The following is a 19,077-nucleotide window of genomic DNA, read 5'->3' on the forward strand; positions in this document are numbered from 1 at the left end:
AGTTTTCTTTCCCCCCTTTAGAAACATAACTTATGTCCGTTTTGAATTATTAGTGCGCAGTAATGTAGTGCAGCAAGTTCTGGTCTGCACTAAGAGGTAGAGTTTCATAACCCTTCCTGTTTTGTTTACAGTTATCTCTGGTCAACTCGTTTGTCATCTCATCTATCAAGTCACTGTTATATATTCTTCCGTACAAACTGATGTTTGTGCGTTACTTTTTTTTAGCAGAGTGCTACGACTGACAGCCGTATGTTGAGTGAATAAATGTTTCCATGACAGTATTACCACAAACCAAATCAACACAAGATAATGAATACACATCTTTATTACACCGTATTCACAAAAACAACCAATTCTCAATTCAAACGTTTCTTTTTCCACCGGCTGGATTATTCCAGAAGAAAAAGAATAGTCCAAAACCAAAGGTTATTCAGAGTCAAGGTAAAAAAACAAACTAAAAACAACCCCCATTCAAATCCAAAACTATGCATAAATAATCATTTAAATGATCACATATAAGTGTGAGATTGGTTTGCTTATCAACCAATATTTAAGACTTATTCACTGACAAAAAGAATCCAGTATTCTTGCTTGGAATGTTCAAAACTTCACTTGTTATTGTTTCCCCTCCCCCGCCATCTTTAGTCCAAAGAAAACAGCTTCAGTTGGACTGGTTATGCAAACAAAGGAAATATTTCCTCCGTTAAAAAAGAAATAAGAGAAACGAGTGGGAGAAAAGACAAAACGAGTAAAAAGAAAACTTATATATTTTGTTCCCACGTCTGTCTGAACAACCAAAAGTGCTCACTACAGTTTGTCGATGAATACTGAAGTAACAAACACGTTCACAGGAATTATGTTTATACAGATAAAACAGAAGCATGGGTGTTTTGATCAAAACAGGATGCACGTTCTTAAAAAACACTTTTTAAAAACTCCCTAATGTGTCACTTTGGTTTCTGTTGCTCCTACAAAAACCTAGGAATCTCCCGAAATGCAACTAATGAGTCGGCACAAATAAAAACAGGGAAAAAGAGAATAGTTGGCTTTGGCACAGTATTAACAATCCCTGGGATAGAAAACTAGTTAAGCCAAAAATATTGGCTTTTGTGGTCACTTTAAATACAAAAACACAGTTCATCATGATATGTGTAACATGGTTTCAGGGGCAAGAAAACAATTCATACAAAAAAAAAAAAAGAAGGATATGACCAAAAAAAAAAAGGTGCAATATCCTGTGAGCCTTGAGGGTTCCTTTCTGCTGAACATGCCTCATTTAGACGGACATCTTTCCCTCCCTCAGCTCCTTCCTTCCTTCCTTCCTTCTAGTAATCCGTCCCATCTTCTTGGTACACCCGCTCTTCTTCCTGGTAACCTTGGTAACCCTCGTCTTGCAACTCCGGGACATAGTCACGGGCGACGGCGGCCCCGTTCTGCTCCTCTGCAACCTCCCCGGCTTTGGGACAGTACTTGGCGTCATAGATCTGCCGACCCAGGCCAAAGTTCTGGCCGCTCTGGTTGGCTCCCTGGCTGTAGCCCATCTGTAGAGACATGGTGCTGTTGTCACACTTGTCTGTGCCCAGCTTCTGGTCGTAGATGGCACGTCTCGTCCCCGGAGCCGTCATCCCAGCCTGTGGACCAAGACAATAAGGATCACACGCCTTAAAAACAGCATTAAGACAATCCAGGAGTTTTCTACGAGACTAAACATGGCACTAGTTTATAGTAGTAGACGCACGGTGGTGCATTTCCTATAGTTGTGATCTCACGAGGAGTTGGGAACATGTTGCAGTACCTGGCTCGCCCCCTTGTTGGTTCCCATCTGCAGGCTGATGGTGGTGTTGTCCATGGGGGGCTGGATTTGAACTTTGGGGTCATATAAGTGCCTCCTGGTGCCGTATGCGTTCATACCCGCCTGACTGGCGCACTTGTTGGTCCCCATCTAAAGACAGAAGCGCCACAATAAACGGCTTGATAACAAGAGTTTGACCTCAATCCACTTGCACAACAGCAAACGGTGGTAAAATGTTGCATAACAACAACAACGCGAGTGACGCTTGCGTAATCACGATACTAGGCAAACAAACTTTAAAGTGTCAGTCAGCTGTCAGCCATGACTACACCATACTCAAATGTTGTATTGCAAGTTTTCCTCACTGACTAGGCAGCACTCATGTCTATCTGACACAGACAATAACAAAGTTGGAACAAAGAGCAGCATTTAGTCTGAAGTATCTCAGGCTCGTCAGGCGATCGCGACGGGTTTCGATCAGTTTCGACACATTCAGAAGTGAGCTCAGCTTTCCATGCAGCTGAAGAGCCTCATCCTCTGATTTATTCAGCCAAAATATGAAATGAATAAGCTGTAACTGCTTTCAACCTGGTTTTACAGTCATGTCAAATACGTTTTTTTGTTTATTGACAACCTGTAAGTGAACGGCGGCCTCCTCGAGTATAAATGTCAGACCTGCAACATCATTAGTGCGCGTCATGTGACCACCGACTGTAAATAAAGAAGTGGTTTAAATGAAGGAATGTGATAGGTTACAGAGTTTCAGATCTAAAACTGAACTGCTGCAAACTAATTTTAAACCCTGCGGCTCACCCAGGAATCTCCCAAACTAAAAACACACACACACACCTGTAGGCCGATGACGCACTGCCCAGCCTTCATCTTCTCTTCGTCAAACATCCTCTCCTGCTTGTCAGCGTACTTCACCCCGATGTCCACCCGTGACTGGCAGCCCCGGGTCTTTGCCTGAGCGAAACGACGTGTAGATTGTTGTAATAATAATAATAATAATAATAATAATAATAATTCAGCTTTCCATGACAGATGAAAGGACGAGGTCACTCCCACCACTACTGTCAAGAGGACTCACCATGCTAGCGAGTGCGAGCAGCGTTGTCTGGACCTGCGTCAGGTTGCCGTTCTCAAACAGGTCGTTGGCCTCGAAGATATCGTGAGGCTTCAGGCCAAAATTTGTGGTGGCTTTGATGAAGTTCGTCAGGTTCTCCAGCTAAAAAACCCACATCAATTTAAAAACAAGATCAATAACGACGTGTGTGCAGGATTTTTAGAATGACAGAGGTGCGATTACATATTCTCTCGTTAACAAGAAGCAGTACTTTCAACACGCAAGCATCATCATGACCGAGCATGATTCAGCGCACAGACATCCTAACGCAATACGGCAGCACAGGGAGCCATTTGTTAAAGTCCAAAAACAAGTCTCTAACGGCATGTAACATCATCTCTAGCGTCAATGCATCGCTGCAATCAAAACAAAAAGCATGTGTCATCCACTAACTCACCTGATGCCAGTTCAGCGCTGATTGGTTGATCTTTTTCACAGAGCCTGGGGCCAGCTTGTTGACAAGGCTGCGAGGAGAAAAAGGGAAATACTCTAGTTTACCATCCAACCACTGGAGATAATAATAATAATAATAATAATAATAATAATAATAATATGATGGATGATCACAGTGTAACAGACGATCTGATCTCTGCTTACGTGCACAAAATGACTCCACTCTTCAGGCCCTTCTGGAAGTCGGGGCCGATGGTGGCGCCCGTCTGGTCTTCGATCCAGACCCTCAGCTCCTCCTCTTTCTGAGCGTCATACTTCTGTGCGATCTGGTCGGGCAGAGAGGTCAAAGGTCACATATGTTCCATGAGCAGCAATAAGAGCCAGTAGGTGATTTGTTAAATGAATCTATAAAGATACCTTTAGGCTCTTTAGGATTTAATTAAGATACCAAAAACTGAGCTGCATTCACAACATGTTAATTATATGTCCTCTAAAGTTTATTATGACTGTGTGATCAGGTTCATGGTCACCCGTGCACTTCACTTTGCCTCAGTGCATCATGCTGCGTCTACAGAGGGGTTTTGTCTTTTTCAGCCCTGATAAAGAAAGGTGACATTGACACACACACACACACACACACACACACACACACACACACACACACACACACACACACACACACACACACACACACACACACACACACACACACACACACACACACACACACACACACACACACACACACACACACACACACACACACACACACACACACACACACACACACACACACACACACACCCCCTGTTTGGTAAGCTGCTAAATTCACCACTGAAACACAGGAAGGCCGGGGCTGAAAGTGGGAGGGAGGGGAGAGTTTTAAGGGGCTTATGGCAGCACAAAGATTGATTTTCTTGTGAAGGGAGTCACTGTTGAGGTGGAAAGATTTCTCTTTAATGACAGAAGTGTGAGAAACGCGCTACGCAAGCTCTGAAAGAAGCCATTCAGGGAGACCTTTATGGCCACGTAAAACAGTTAGGAGCGCTGTGTGACAAACTGGGAAGCAGAAATGAAAGAAAAATGTACAGATGTCTGTCTCCTCCAGTGAAGGATAATAAGGTGTTGATTGAGCTCCGTGCAAACCCACAATCAGCAAACAATCTCCCTCTGTCCTGAAGGCAACGAGAAGCTGACCACAGAGTTTAGCCCCCCCCCCTGTACATAGAAGCCAGCCGCACTCTGCTCACAGCTGGTTGTACTCTTAAGGAATGTCTGTCTACTAATTACATTTTCCTTCATTCGGTTATTATCCCCAGAAAATTTCAATTACCCACAAAGAGTCAAGCTGAACACAAGGAATTTACCCCTCAGTTGTTGGACAAGAGCTGAGTGAAGCGTTGATCCAATGAATGAATACAGACCGTTACTTATTGCAAATGGTCAAATTTGAGTTTACACTTCTGATTTTCTAATTTTAAGCAAAAGTTAAAAGGGGGGCTAAGAGGTGTTTGCCTCACATTTTACAGAGGAGACAACGTCCCTGATGACAGGAAATACCACTTAAATCATCATCCCTCCTCCTCCTCCTCCTCCTCCTCCTCCTCCCGTCAAGGACATCACTGGTAACAGGGGAAATCTACATGTTTTCTTTATGTCCAGAACTTGTTGTCTTGTGGAGATTTAAGGGGGGAGGACATGACCTTTTCTCTCCTATACAAGCAAGGGCACAGCCCAGGAATGCAGATTCATATTTAAAAACATTCAGCTGAAGGAGAGTTAAAGAAACACTGTATTGCCCATAAAGGTTTTTCTGACTCTGCTCTGTCAATGAGTCTCAGATAACAGTCAGGCCTCAATATAAAAATGAATGGACGTATTAAGAGGTAACAGCACATGTTTAAAGGGAAAGTCCCCCTGGTTATACAGCAGCTCAGTGTGATGCACAACGTGGTGAGGAACGTAATCTCCAGCATCAGTCCTGGTATGTTAAGTAGTGCGCAGGCAGGTCAAAACAAACAAGGCCGCACTCACAGAAAGTTACACATTACCACAGAGTGGGGTCATGTTGGAGGCCGTTTGGTTTGTGTCCATTGTCAACACATTGGACGTATTACCAAAAAAAAAAGAAAAGAAAAGCAAACCTCCTGCACTGACGTGACGTGATTGGAGCAAAGAAAGGTTTTATCAAGAGAAGCAGCGAGACACCTTACCACAAGGAGGGGAGTAGGAAACTATTCATGCAGTTAAAAATAAGCACCAAAAAAAAGACAGATGGAAGGTGGATCATCAGGATGGACGACTAACGGGACTAATACACTAACCCGGCCCCGGGCCACAACGACGGGCAACGAGCTGCACGCGCAACAGAACACTCTGGAAACGGGGGTAACCGTTTTTGCCACAACGACATTCTTCTTTGCCAAGAGGGACAACGCCCAGTTTTTTACTTTGTCTCGTGCAAGGACAAAAAAAAAAAATCAATATTCTAGTTTAAGACTTAAAACTCAGGGTGAATATACACGTTGCAAAAGTGTTCACACTGAAGTTAAGTTATTGTTAAAGTTATAAAGTCCGTTTATCCTATAAAATAAATAATACACTTTTAAATCTCTGCTGACATGTTTTTTCCCCAAAACTAACCAACGTCTAAATACCTGACAGTGGCACGCAGATTAAAATGGAGGCCAGGTGAAGAAAAGAGCACAATGAGTGGATGATGGGAAGAAAAGTTCAGAGCAACTAACTTTTTGTATTATGATAAAAGAAGAATATTTACCTTGTTTTTGATTTCCGCTGATAATCCGAAGGAAGGGCCTTTGTTAAAAGACATTGTCAAAGAGTTGTGAGTTTTCTATGGAAGTACAAAGATAGACAGCTACTTGAGGATAAACACTGCACTGAATGATCTTCAACTTTTTCTGCCAATGAAACCTCGAAGTGAACTAAATACTTCCTTTCTTTTTAACGGCCGCCAATTAGAGCGATCCCACGGTTTCTATCAAAGAGCGTCGATTCAAGAGTCAAGATAGTTCCCTGCTGGTAGTGCGTCAGAGGACTACTAGCGCGCGAAAACGGAGAAATACGTACTTATGAGTGGGCGGAACCTCTCAGTGCCCTTCATTATCAACATGCTATCATCTTATGCTAGCATTAATAGCAACATAAGGCTTAGTCCCATTGGAATAGGATTGCATTACTCTATGTGGCTGGTGAAAACATGTAACAATTTAAATTGCTTATTATATTTTAGTGTATTAATTTTGTCCTGTGTACATTTGGGTTTTTAGCAACCTGGAGAAATTAATTATCTACACTTCAAAACTTACACATTATCGGTATTTTCAACGTTTTAGACGATATATATTTACATTGGACTATTTTTTGTCTAACAAAATGATAAATAAGAAAAGGGGTTAATTTCTTCTGTTCATATTTTATATTCCTTTATCAATGTTGATAGATAAGCCTTTAAAACAGTAGTTGGACCTTCGTGTGGGGAAATGAAATTCACTTGTATGAGTACAAAATTACAAATAAAAACAATAAAAGTCAAGTGCATCATACCAGCTGCCTCGTGAAAGTAGTGTCCTTTGTCTCATGTGAATTTATGCTCCACACACAGTGACCATGTCGTGCAGTCAAAAGACGTATAATGAAGATCAAACAGGATGTGCCAACAACCACAACTTAATAACAACTACACATTAATTCACAGTATAAACTTGTACATTTTATTTTCATCAATCCCGGAAGTACACTGACAGCACTCCTCTTGCCTCTCTAAACTCTTTGCTCGTACGCTTCGTTAATCGATCCTAGACTCCACCTTTCCTCCTTAGATCGCGATTGACATCAAAAACTCCTTATATGGAAGGAAACTTCCCCAAATTCCTGACTGGTGGGAGTGCTCCACCGGACCCCTCCCTGCATACCAGACGTGCAGCGGACTAGACAGATTGTCGCACTTTTTTGAGTCACTGTCGAAAAGTTAAAGTTTATGAGCTACTGGGGTGACGTAATGTCGGCGCTATGTGGTTTTAGATAACAGATACAGCTTCCCTCCAGACGCCAGGACTCTCTAAATCTGCTCTAGAATAATGTCTGATTTACAACAGTTCACTCGGCAGCATTGCTTCCTTCTTTACATATTAATGACGCAGTGCCTAACTTCACTGAGAGTTGGAGAGAACAGGGGATTTTAATTTGTCTTCTTTCACTTCCACAAAGAAACAAGTCTGATCTGCACCACTTCTCATTTTCTGGAATAGCAAAGCAATTATTTAAAAATGGAACAGCACTTCAAAAATGTATTTCCTGCTACAAGAACAGACTGTTAAAAAGATGCAATCTTGCGGTCTATTACAGTGTAACTGGGAGAAAACTGGTAAAGATTTAGACTACTGGCCAGTCAGGAGAATTACATTGACCAAAGATGCAGCTGGCAGCTCTTAAGATGTAGGTGTCTACCTTTGTTCCAGCTGCTCTGCTTCATGGAGCATTTAGTTACTTTTCCGACACCTGAACTAATTAGTGTTGGGTGTCATCATGATTAAAAGCAGGTTTGAGGTTGGGGAGCTACTGATTGAGAGGTGTCGTGCTGAAAATGAACCACTGAAAGTGTTTCGTACATATAAGCACACAGATGTATTGTATCGTCTACAAAGTGCTGATCTACAGAATGAAAACCATTGTTGTGATCAATCTGCCGACAGTAGTGTGCTGTATATCATTTACTAAAATGGAAATTATTTAATTCATTGACAGCAAATTAATCAGCAATTTCTTTTAATAGTCAATATTTTCAGCCACTTTTCAAGCGAAAACAAATATTTGATGGAGCTCTTTAAACTTGATTTTGGTGTTTTTCCTTTGTCATATATATGATAGTGAATTTATCATCTTTGGGTTTTTGTATTAAAAACTAAGTTGAAAACATCCAAATAGAGCTATTCTTTGAAATCTTAGACAAAACAATTAATTTAGTTAGTGAGAAAATAATCAGCCCATTAATACATAATGAAAACAAGCCAAACATCAATCATGACATCATTTTGATTTCTTGGAATTGCACAACTTCATCCTTCCTGACGCAGTGAAGCCTTTAGGCCTACTACTCATCAGCTTCAAGACAAGACGCATCAACTAGCAATGACGTGAGCCCAGGTGTGTCTCCTCAGTCTCACTGCAGCTGTGATTCTGAGGAAACAGGTGGCAGGTGATTACATCATACAGGTGTGCAGAGGACTGATTCAGAGTACGAGCGTAAACACACCAGTTACTCATCCTGATACCTGTGATGAGATTACATCAGCTCACTAAGTCACGGCATGGAATGACGTAGTTTATCAAACGTATAGACTCATTTCTTTACTGCAGGTGTTGACCAGCCCAGGCTGCCAACGATGGGAGGACACACTATTCAGTATGGTTCTTTTATTTAAAAATAGGCCATATATTCTTTGTAGGCCTGTAAGTCTGATGAATAAATTCCCACTGAACTGAAGTTACTCGTATGGCCCGATACTGATGCAGACAAAGGAGACAAACGGACCTTTCGCACCCCCGCATGGATGAACTGTGCAATTACATCACAATACAACTTCCGACAGCCGAGTTCAAAACAAAAAGCAGAAGTACACAGAGCTCAGAGTGACCATTTAGTGTCAATGGGGCAACATGTTCTACGGTTGTTGAACACAATGGCGCCGTAAAAGACCCACGAGTCAGTCGACTGGGCTGAAGATTTAGATAATTTTATTTTCAAACAATGGAGAGATGTTAAAACACTGAACAAAGAAAGATGCCCCAGTCAAAACTCCAGAAAACAGATTCTCATCAACCAGTTGTAGCACTTTTCCTTTATTGCCAGCTGCGTTGTTGTGCAGTTTCTCATTGTCTGCAGCGTCACCCTCTCTGGATCAGTGTGTACAAAAAGTAACAGAAACGGTGCATATACCAGCAGCATACTGATCCGGGGACTTTGCAATTCTCGCAACTCACAAAACTCCACGGACAGGCGTGATTTATGCGGAAGCAAATCCAGATTTACCATTTTACCAAGGCACATTGGTAGGGATGAATGACTGAAAGAATGAAAAGACAGAGGCTGCGCAGAAGCCAATCTAAGTCATGGGAGAAAAATCTGGTAGTGACTGATGAGAATAAAGGGAAATCAAAAGTACTAGTTGGTACACGGAAAATGCCGAAAATATCCGATGCACACAGCTTTCTCTCCCCATTTTATGTTTGCTGAACTGGAAAAAGGAAGCAAAAAGAAATGCTCCTCAGACCGCACCCTAAATGTTTTCTAAACTCTCGAAAACAGCTGCAAAAACTTTAAATGAGTCTTAAACTCTGAGTAAACTGTGGGAACATCAGTCACTACTCACATTTGAATTCAGTCAGTGATGAGATGACCAACAAGTTGTCAACTTATGAACAAGTGCATAAGCTGTCGATCCCGTACATTCACTAAGGCCGTTCAACTCACAAAAACATTGTGATGGAAGTCCAGAAGGCAAACGATATCTAAAGGAAAGGAAACAACGCGAGTCCCAGTATCCAAATATCTCCTTGATTTAGTCTCTAAATGTAATTATTCATCAATTTTTTGACATTATTTAATATCTTAAGCTTTGGGGGAATTTTTTTAGATCAATTATTAAATAAACATCGCATTATTTTGATTAAACCAGTTTTAAAACAAATAATTTTTCTGAATACATTTCTTATTGAGAGCTGAGACGGGCATACAGGAGATGTGTGAGAGACAGAGAGAGAGAGAGGGTGAAGGGTGGAGTATGGAATGTTAATGACCAAATGCAAAAACATTTGTTTGCCCCTTTAACATCGAAGATGAGACCGACAGCACTGACAGGAAAAAAATAAAACGAATAACAGATCTACTGGTACGCCTGAATGAACGTCCCATAAATGAACCGGTCAAAATAAATAGATGTATACATGATAAGAAATTTATAATTTACTCTTTTTTTATCTCACATAAAGCTTCTTGGAACTGCCCAATATGATCCAGTATTTCATACTCTGGACACGTTTGGCTCTACCTGTGCTAGATGAACTATCAACACCGTACTGGGCACCAACATGGCGGTCTGGACAGGACAGCTAAACCCCGGCATTTCCTCAAATGCAACCCTGGATTGTAAACTAGACAGGTTTAAAAACAACAACAAAAAAACAGAAAAAAAGACAAAGGTATCATCCCAGTGAGACTGAAATAGAGGTGCGATTCAGAACATCAAACATTCACATCATAACACCATTTCCGGTTGTCTGGGATGATTCTGTCCTCTCTCGCCTTCAGTGTTTGGATCAGCACACTGCAAACTAGGGCCTCGTCATTCCTGTGGCTTTCAGTTTGAAAAATAAAACAGAAACAGCCCTTGGTATTACAAACTTAACTATTCTTTTAATCTTGACTCTTTTTTTAAACCAAAATGTAATTAGATTATCACAGAAAGAGGAGGAGGAGGCATGGGGGGAGGGGGGGAGGGAGTTTAGCAGGCCTGGCTTCCGCCAAACTCACAGTGGACAAACAAAATCACAAAGTATCTCGTTCCCAAAACCCCTCAGTCTAGGCAAATATATGGCAGGATGTTCAATTTGCTTTCATCCCCGTGCGGGTCCAATGATATGCACTCTGTCCAATCATACCAGGTGCCCTCGGTGTCATTACAACCATTCACCCCCGGCCAGCGCTGCGTGTGAACCCGGTCCAGGTCCTCGTCCGTCACCTCCCGACTCAAACCCGGTAAATCCCCTACTGAGCTGTCCGTCTGCAGAACGTGTATCTTCCGCGAGTCCTTGATCTCCTGTTCTTCCCTTTTCAGATACTCTGACATGAAAAAGTGTGCACTCTGGGCCTGGACCCCAGAGGAGGTGAGCACGTTACTCTGAAGGTTCAAGTAGGACTGGATGATTTCATTTCTGGACAGTTCCTTCCAGTTTGTTTGATGGAAAGGATTAGGGCTGGGACCTGGGGCTGAGGTTGGGACCGGGGCTAGAACTGGGGCCGGGAGCGGGGTCGGAGCAGCGGGCCGTTGTACAGTGCTTTCAGTTCTCTGCCTGGACTCAGCAAGGTCAGGAGTGGAGGCTTCCTCTGTTTGAGAAGGCTCTCTATGTACCAGAGGTTTGATCTGACCTGTGACAGGATCAAATGTTAACCTGCGTTCTTTTAACCGTACAGGTTTAGTCGTGTCCTCTATTTTTTGGCCATCTAGGTTGACAGAGTAGTCTCTTGACCTGTACTTCCTCCTTTTATGCTCCGAGTTGGGAACCGTTGTCCCGTCTTTGTTATCAGACACGGGCACGGCCCCCTCAGATGTTGGTCTGTGTAGTTCTGAATTGTGTTGCGGATGAGAGGGTGAAGGGGAGACCGATGGGGATTCCAGTGTTGAAGATGTGTCTTGTGGTGGACAATGAGAGGGGACTTCTGACGAACTGGTCCAGTGCATTGAAGACCTATGAGAAGAGTTTGGCAGCTTGTCAGCGGATGATGCTTGGGCTGGGGAGGATACGGGCTGGGACAAAGACAAGGGGGAGTCCGTAGAGGAAGGGCTTGGGATAGGTGTTCCTTTTGGTGCATATGCTGAAGAGCGCTTGTTCACTGTTTCTTGCTTGACGCTCCTTGGACTGGAAGTGAGGCCACGGGGACTTTTGGCTTGATAATACCCCCCTCCGCCTCCTTCCTCCAGTCTGGTCTGTTGCTGCATCACAGCGACCTTAATCATAGAGGAAGTGCTCGGTAGTTTGGCCACTCCGGGGGAGCTAGGACGAGGCTTGACAGCATTAACCGGAATTCTGTTGATTTTATCATTATCAAGGTGCTCTATCCGAGATCGGTCAGGAGACGAGACGACTTGCTGGTCGGGCAGGGCATCAGGACTGCCTGCAATCCCATTGGTGGGCGGTGGGGAAACCGAGACGTCAAACGAAGACATCTTGGCGATTTTTTCCGGTAAGTGCACTCCACTGTCCCTGTGCTCTGCTCGTCGTTTGCGGCTGCTTGATTTCTCCGCTTTTGGCGAGTATGTGTTGTGAACATCGTTTCTGATTTTGACTTCAGGGACACCCTTCCCGGACACGGAAATGTCAGGAGGAGAGGCATCTGTTCTGCAGGGATGAGAACTGCCATTGGTAGAGCCAGGGGCGCTGGCAGCCACAGCTGGGCCAGGCTCAATCAGCTTTTGCCATGCCCGTAAGAGTTTCTTAGCACGCTTAGCAAGATCTTCATTCTTGGTCTTCTTCCTTACATCATTGATCAATTTTCCGAGTCGAGTTTCCTACATAAAAAAAATGCTTGAGAGTTAGAAACACATACAGCAATATAATTCAACGTGAAGTAGTACTTCACATATAAATCAACTGTCTTACCTCAAGTGCTTCTTTGGTGATAGGAAACTTTTCAAGACCAGAAATTACTTCCAATACAGCCACCATATTGCATATCTGCAGGGAGGACAATCAAACATTTTGTATTACTTCACCTGCACAGCTGCTAGCAGAAACAAATGTTTAGTGGTAGCCTAATATCACCATTAACAGCCACTGTTAAATGAAAATGTTATTCACAGTCCTGATGAAGACAACGCAAATGACGGACACTCACACGATTAACAAAGTCTAATTTATAAATGTCATGGCTGGAAAAGCTATTGAATCGAGCCTGCAACGTGTGTGAGTAAGGGTGCAAGTTAGCTTAGGTAACATTAGCTTGTCTGTATGCTTCAAATCGACGTTGAAAAGTAACGATGGCAAAGTGTCAACTCAAAAGAACTTCATCATTGCAAACTTTTAAACAAAAGTGTACCATTAGAGAGAAGACTTAAAGCAAAAAGCGCTAAACTTTAATTTGAAGAGAGTTTCTTATTCTGTCAAAAAGTCAACCAGCGGTTCAGTGTCGGCAGATTTGTGTTAGCTAATTTGGCTACCGCTAGCATTTAGGCTAACTAACTTGAGGAGGAAGGGTCCGACTATTTCCTAAAACGTAACATAGCTATTTAAGCTAAGAGTTGCTTAGCTACCTCCCACACTTCAGTAACAATAAAGTAATAGCGTGAGACGGTCTACAACCAAACCCCGGACAATTAGCAGGACACACAGATCAGTTCAGAGTGAAGGGTAAGGCACACGCAAACATTATATTCTTTCGAGCCATACTCTAAATCCGCCTTAGCGTTACGGCTAGAAGCTAACATGCTACATGCACCAGCTAACGCCAGACTGGTGTCGAACCAAGCTTCTGCTAAGTTAGCTTGCGAGCTGTCAAATCGTGAGCTCAGCGACAGTCACTCGACAGGTCAATGCCAGCCCAAATTGGAAATAACGCATTTTTTGTTAAGACAACTAAATAGTTAAATGACAACCAATGTTCGAACTGCCTTGTGTAGTTTGCCAGAGTTCAGGTAAACAAGCTAACGTTAGCTTCCTAGCCGGCTAGCTTCACTCACATTGCTGTGACTGTCGACGGCCTGCAGCAGCCGGTCCCTCATCTGCTGCGGGGTAGCCGAGACCGTTGTCATTGCCTGTTCGGTGCGATCCGGGAGGATGGAGGGAGGAATCCTCCAAAATGAAGACCTGGTGACAATGATGACTCAAAAGCCGCTGCGGTAACACGTCGGGCGTCCGAACGGCATTATTTTTCAGTCGCCTGTGAGCTAGACGGCTCAGATGTTCTCACATGGAGAAATGTGTGTTCAGTGTTGACCGTTGGCTGCTGCCTGATGGGCGCTCTAGCAACTCACTACCAGCTGCTGGATCTCTCAACGGCCTCCTGCTGCATGCTGGGATACGATGTGTGCGCTCTGACGTCTGTACGTAACCAAGTAAACATCCCTGTGTTCACCTACACTCTGTACCCATTGATGCATTAAGGGTTTACTCCACGGCTTCTTTGTTGATGTCCTCCTGATCTGCTGTTATGTACACTATATGTATATGTCGGTGGTATGTAGCCTATGAAAAAATTGGCAAATGCAACGTAAAAGTCCATCACACATTTTTAAATGAGTTATTTCGTCAGAGGAATAGTAAAAAAAAACAAGGTATTTACTGTACAATGGGTACAAAGCAGAAAAAAACAGCAAATCCTCATATTTTAAAAGCTTGAACCAAATACCGTTTGTTTGGCATTTTTGCTTGATAAACGACTTACAATTCTTAAGTCATGAAAATTGTTGGTGATTAACTTTGTGTCGATCAATGAATTGATGAGTATACTAACCGTTTCAGGTCTAAACCGAACAACAGACTCAAGGAATAGAAAACAAGTAAGCTACATGCCAAACTCTAGAGAAATAGCAAAGCTCAGATCACACATGTTCAATCCACAGTTAGTTAGAGGCCCACTGGTTTCACTTTCCCTCCTCCTAGAGCACAGCATCATGTCAACATCTGTCGAGTTATTTGTAGATCAACTTTAGCCAAACGACTTTTCCCAATATTGTATCAGTAACCACACACACTCCCAAACACACAGTTTGTAAAATCTCTCAGCTATTACATATTATCAAATTTTAAAACCTTACTAAAGGTCACTTTTGATGCTTTAAAATAAAAGTGTGATATGGATGTTTTTACCACAACATGCAAGTTACTATGATTTATCAATAATGATGTCTTTATATTGCAGCATTCCACCAGCAGAGGGAGTCATTCAGTCGCCAAAAGAGAGTAAAACAACTAAATGAAAAGATGCTGCATCACTGAACCACATTGGTTGTAAGACACTGTTGAGCCATTTGAGGACATCAGTGATGATGAAGCCCGGGACTTGGCCTTTACATTTGACCCACTGAACTGCTGATTCTTTGGGGGGATCATTCATGCTTAGTTTCTGTGCATTCCGATATTTTTTGAAAGGTTTTCAAGTGGTTTAAGAAGAATACATTTGTCATATTATTTGCTCAGGTAGAAGTCACTGGCTATATGAGTATTGCCAATAAAGCAAAAAGGGGAAAGCCATATGTGGATTTGTCTGTTGTAATAGATAAGGCTCAAGCCAATAAATAAAAACCTTCGCAACATAATCATGAACCCTACCAAAAGACAGTGATCTTACTTCTAGTCACTTTGGTTATTACTTTCGTCATACCCATCCCACATGCAAAATGTCCAGTGTCAACTCAGTAGAATTGTTAGTGTGGACAGAGTGGGAGAGGCCGGGCAAATGCTGGGCGTGAAGCTGTGGAGTGGGTGTGAAAGTCTGAGTTATGCCAGTTATGGGGGCTGTTATCATCATCATGTAAATACTGGTTTAGTTTGTGTTTTATTGGTTTTTTGTAGTCCACCCAATGACACAAATACGATTAAAGAAACGTCTTTGCTTAGTCAGATATATTTATTTTCATTTAATTTACAAATAATAATGCAAAGATACAAAGACAGAAGCCTTCACACAAGAAAAATACATCAGGTACAGTTCAAACAGAAGCGTAATTCATCTTTTATATAGCACACATTTACAGCCAACTTGGATTCTTTTGGTCCGATTTAAACAGTTTAAATAGAAAACACACAATTTGAAGAACAAGGTTTGAACCACGTAATTTTTAAAGGGTTAGGTCAAAAAAGTACCAACTTGCCAAGCTGTGCTGCAGAATGATAGATTTTGCATATTCTATGAGCATAATGTTTCCTGTTGCTGCGAGCATACTATAGGAGCGTAGTGCACTCCATCACGGCAGTAAAATGCATGAGCAGTGTTTGGAATAGTATCACTGTTCTCAGAAACAAAAAAAACATTGTATAACAATTTAGCTGCCATTGTATGAGGCTTGAACCAGCAGCGGGCTGTCCTCAAAAATGCACACAAAGGATTCATAGAGTGGGTAACCCACTGAGTGACTGTGCACCACTATTACTCTTTCGTCTTCCTGATTCAGTTTCTGTTTTAACATGTTGTGTCACAAAGTCAATATATATATCCACATATCTATATCTATATAGATACATATCTATATCTATATATAGATATGTGGATATATATATATATATATATATAGCCTGACTGTAGAGTATTTGTATCTGATGTTTCTTATTTGATTTCTTACGGTATCTGTCATTTATCAGACAATATGTGTATTGTAATATTCACTGCAAAATAGTGTTTGAGGGCAGATTAATAAAACAAAGCAAAACTAAATACTTAATTTAACGCAAAATACAATATGTCAAGGTATTGTCTGAGATATTTTGGAATTCAGCATCATGCAGAAAAGAGATTCCCCAGGTAGTGGGTAGGATATGTCAGTCGCATCTCTTTAAGTTAAGCTGAAAGAATTTCTGTAATAATGTTCAATGTTGCATTGATACGTTCATAGTTGATATATGAAATAGCTCGTACCCCACTACAATATTTTGAAAAACAATGGGAAAGGTTGTGTTTCAACAGTTAGAGGGGATAAAATGTCTAAGTATTCTCTCATTTATGGCTGTTTTGTACTTTGGCTTTCTGGTTCAACTGTTGATTAACACTAAAAGAGAATAATATACAGTGCTAATGACAGATTTACTATAAAACTAAATTGAATAAAATCTAAATAGTACCTATTCTGTTAAAAAACAAAGCAACTTCTGATGGCATGTAGCTGCTCATAGTAAGTAGGTAGGAAGTGGAATTTCTGATAAATAAAAGTCTGTAATTGAAATAAAAAGTGCTTTCAGGGCCTCGAAATGCTTATGAATGAAGACCTCATCAAATATAATGTATTATTTAGGGCATAGTATTGAAATTACATCATTGATTCACTGGTAAATCTAAATAGCAAAATAAGTTTGCTATCCTACACTGCAAGTTGTTCATATGTAGTCTGTTATTTGAGATACAGTATTTAACAAACATGTTTTTATGGAGAGTAAAACAAACATTGCTCGGTTGTAAACTCTTGTCTCTGTAAACACTGGTATAATACCAATGGATGCCTGAACGTTGATGCATAAAAAGGTGGCAGTAACAGGCGACACATCAGAGCTATCTACATGAGCACAAAGAAAAGCAAAACAGAAAATGGACCTACAAAGATTTCAGGCTCTATAAAGTCTGAGGTCCAGCAGAGAACATCGAGCCACAACGACATATTGCAGCGCAGTATTTCTCAGTGCATTTGCTCACTTTGACATCATATCACATAAAGCACGAAAAACATTATTCCTACCGTACAGCAATATACAAAGCTACTCTAGATTTACCATGACATAATAAAACTCTGTTGGTGTAGCACAGAAAATAAGCACATACAGTATATTGCAGTGTAAAACATAGTACCAAACAAAAGCTCCTACATGTGCATAAAAGGCTGATTACCATATTTCCGATGCTTTTAGGCTTCACTTAGCAGATACATTAGCCTACACATGACGCTGAATAAAGATAGAACAAAGGACAACATTACCAAACAAGAAAAACAAAACACTTTGACAAACAAAGTCGACTCCACCCTGGAATGAAAATAAAAGCCAAGCTGTAAAGGGGAAAACGTGTAGTTATTCATGCCGTAACAACATTATTAAAGTACGGAGAGGAGTAAAGAAGAGACCATAATTCAGAAATGTGATTCATCTAAAAACAAAAAAAGGGGGTAAAAACTTCACGCACAAATTTAGTTTTAACAGATTTGTTAACTGACGTTTTTGAATTTACATTTACATTATGTGAGAATAATGGTGGGATATGCTGGCACTAAAGGACCTTGACACACATCAACAGAAATAATGTTGCAGCTACAGAATGACCTTCATAGTGTGGAATATTCATGAAAATGAACTTATATTGGGCATTTTAGAAATAATTATATCTGGACTGAATTAAAATATATTTATACCATCTGGCACAATATTGTGATAATATGCACATTTAAAATGTACTCATCTGACAAATCACACTGTACTGTACTTGCATCTTTAAATATTTCAATAATAAACTTTTCATTTATAAATCAGTACTTAATTACATATGTTTTTCTAGATCTATTTTCTCAAACCTGCTATCAATAGCAGAAAGAGCTGCAGCAACGTGATTGACACACCTCTGATCCCCACTGTTCCAAAATACAAATGTTTTCCAAAATCCAGAAAAACTGCAACAGTAAACCGCTAACAAAATACTCACTGATTAAGTAAAAATTCTTATTTTAAATCTGTATATGACTTTTCAAAAAATAACTATAATTTAATCAAGCTTTTTTTCATATTTCATTTTTTTTTTTTTTTTTACAAGAAGGCAAGTTTAATCAGAGACAGGACAAACAGGTCCAGTGCACATAACAGTCACAGGGGGGGGGGGGGGGGGGGTTGGTATATAAACTCTCATAAATCAGTGTTTTAAATTAATACATAAAGTGCAATATGAGAGATGAGACCGTTATGATCCACTCACAAACACACAAGCAAATGCTTAAAACCACATGAATGCAGAACCAACGGCCGGAGAGACATGGAACAGATGAACAGATCCATAAAGGGCACAGACAACACAAGCATGACGAGGGAACGGATATTCAGTGTCACTGTAGTGCCATGAAAACAAACAAAGTCATATATAAAACAGTATGCCACATCTCCTTTGCAGGGAGAAGAAAATAAGAGGTGAACAATATTTGGTCCTACAGTACATAAAGGCTAGATATAAGAGGCAATGAGGATGACAAGATGGCAACAACACAGATGTGACCTAAATACATTCTCATTGCATCAACAATGCTGTTCTAGTATAGAGGCAGTTCAATTGTCTGGAAAAATATAT

The 19,077-nt window shown here is 41.1% G+C and overlaps 2 protein-coding genes across 2 annotated transcripts; both read right to left on the reverse strand.

The window, feature by feature from the left end:
* Window positions 1-307: 307 nt before the first annotated feature.
* Window positions 308-6,249, reverse strand: cnn2 (calponin 2). Its single transcript, XM_079172450.1, has 7 exons — window positions 6,091-6,249; window positions 3,516-3,637; window positions 3,316-3,382; window positions 2,883-3,020; window positions 2,642-2,758; window positions 1,796-1,942; window positions 308-1,631 (listed from the first exon to the last, which is right to left on the reverse strand). Exons 1-7 carry the CDS (start codon window positions 6,142-6,144, stop codon window positions 1,326-1,328), a joined length of 951 nt encoding a protein of 316 aa, XP_079028576.1. The 5' UTR covers window positions 6,145-6,249; the 3' UTR covers window positions 308-1,325.
* Window positions 6,250-9,061: 2,812 nt separating this feature from the next.
* Window positions 9,062-14,062, reverse strand: crsp7 (cofactor required for Sp1 transcriptional activation, subunit 7). Its single transcript, XM_079172533.1, has 3 exons — window positions 13,787-14,062; window positions 12,711-12,785; window positions 9,062-12,619 (listed from the first exon to the last, which is right to left on the reverse strand). The coding sequence occupies exons 1-3, from the start codon at window positions 13,856-13,858 to the stop codon at window positions 10,907-10,909; spliced, it is 1,860 nt and encodes a 619-aa protein (XP_079028659.1). The 5' UTR covers window positions 13,859-14,062; the 3' UTR covers window positions 9,062-10,906.
* Between the last annotated feature and the right edge of the window lie 5,015 nt (window positions 14,063-19,077).

Source organism: Pholis gunnellus, assembly GCF_910591455.1.
Source record: "Pholis gunnellus genome assembly, chromosome: 14".
Classification (NCBI taxonomy): domain Eukaryota; kingdom Metazoa; phylum Chordata; class Actinopteri; order Perciformes; family Pholidae; genus Pholis; species Pholis gunnellus.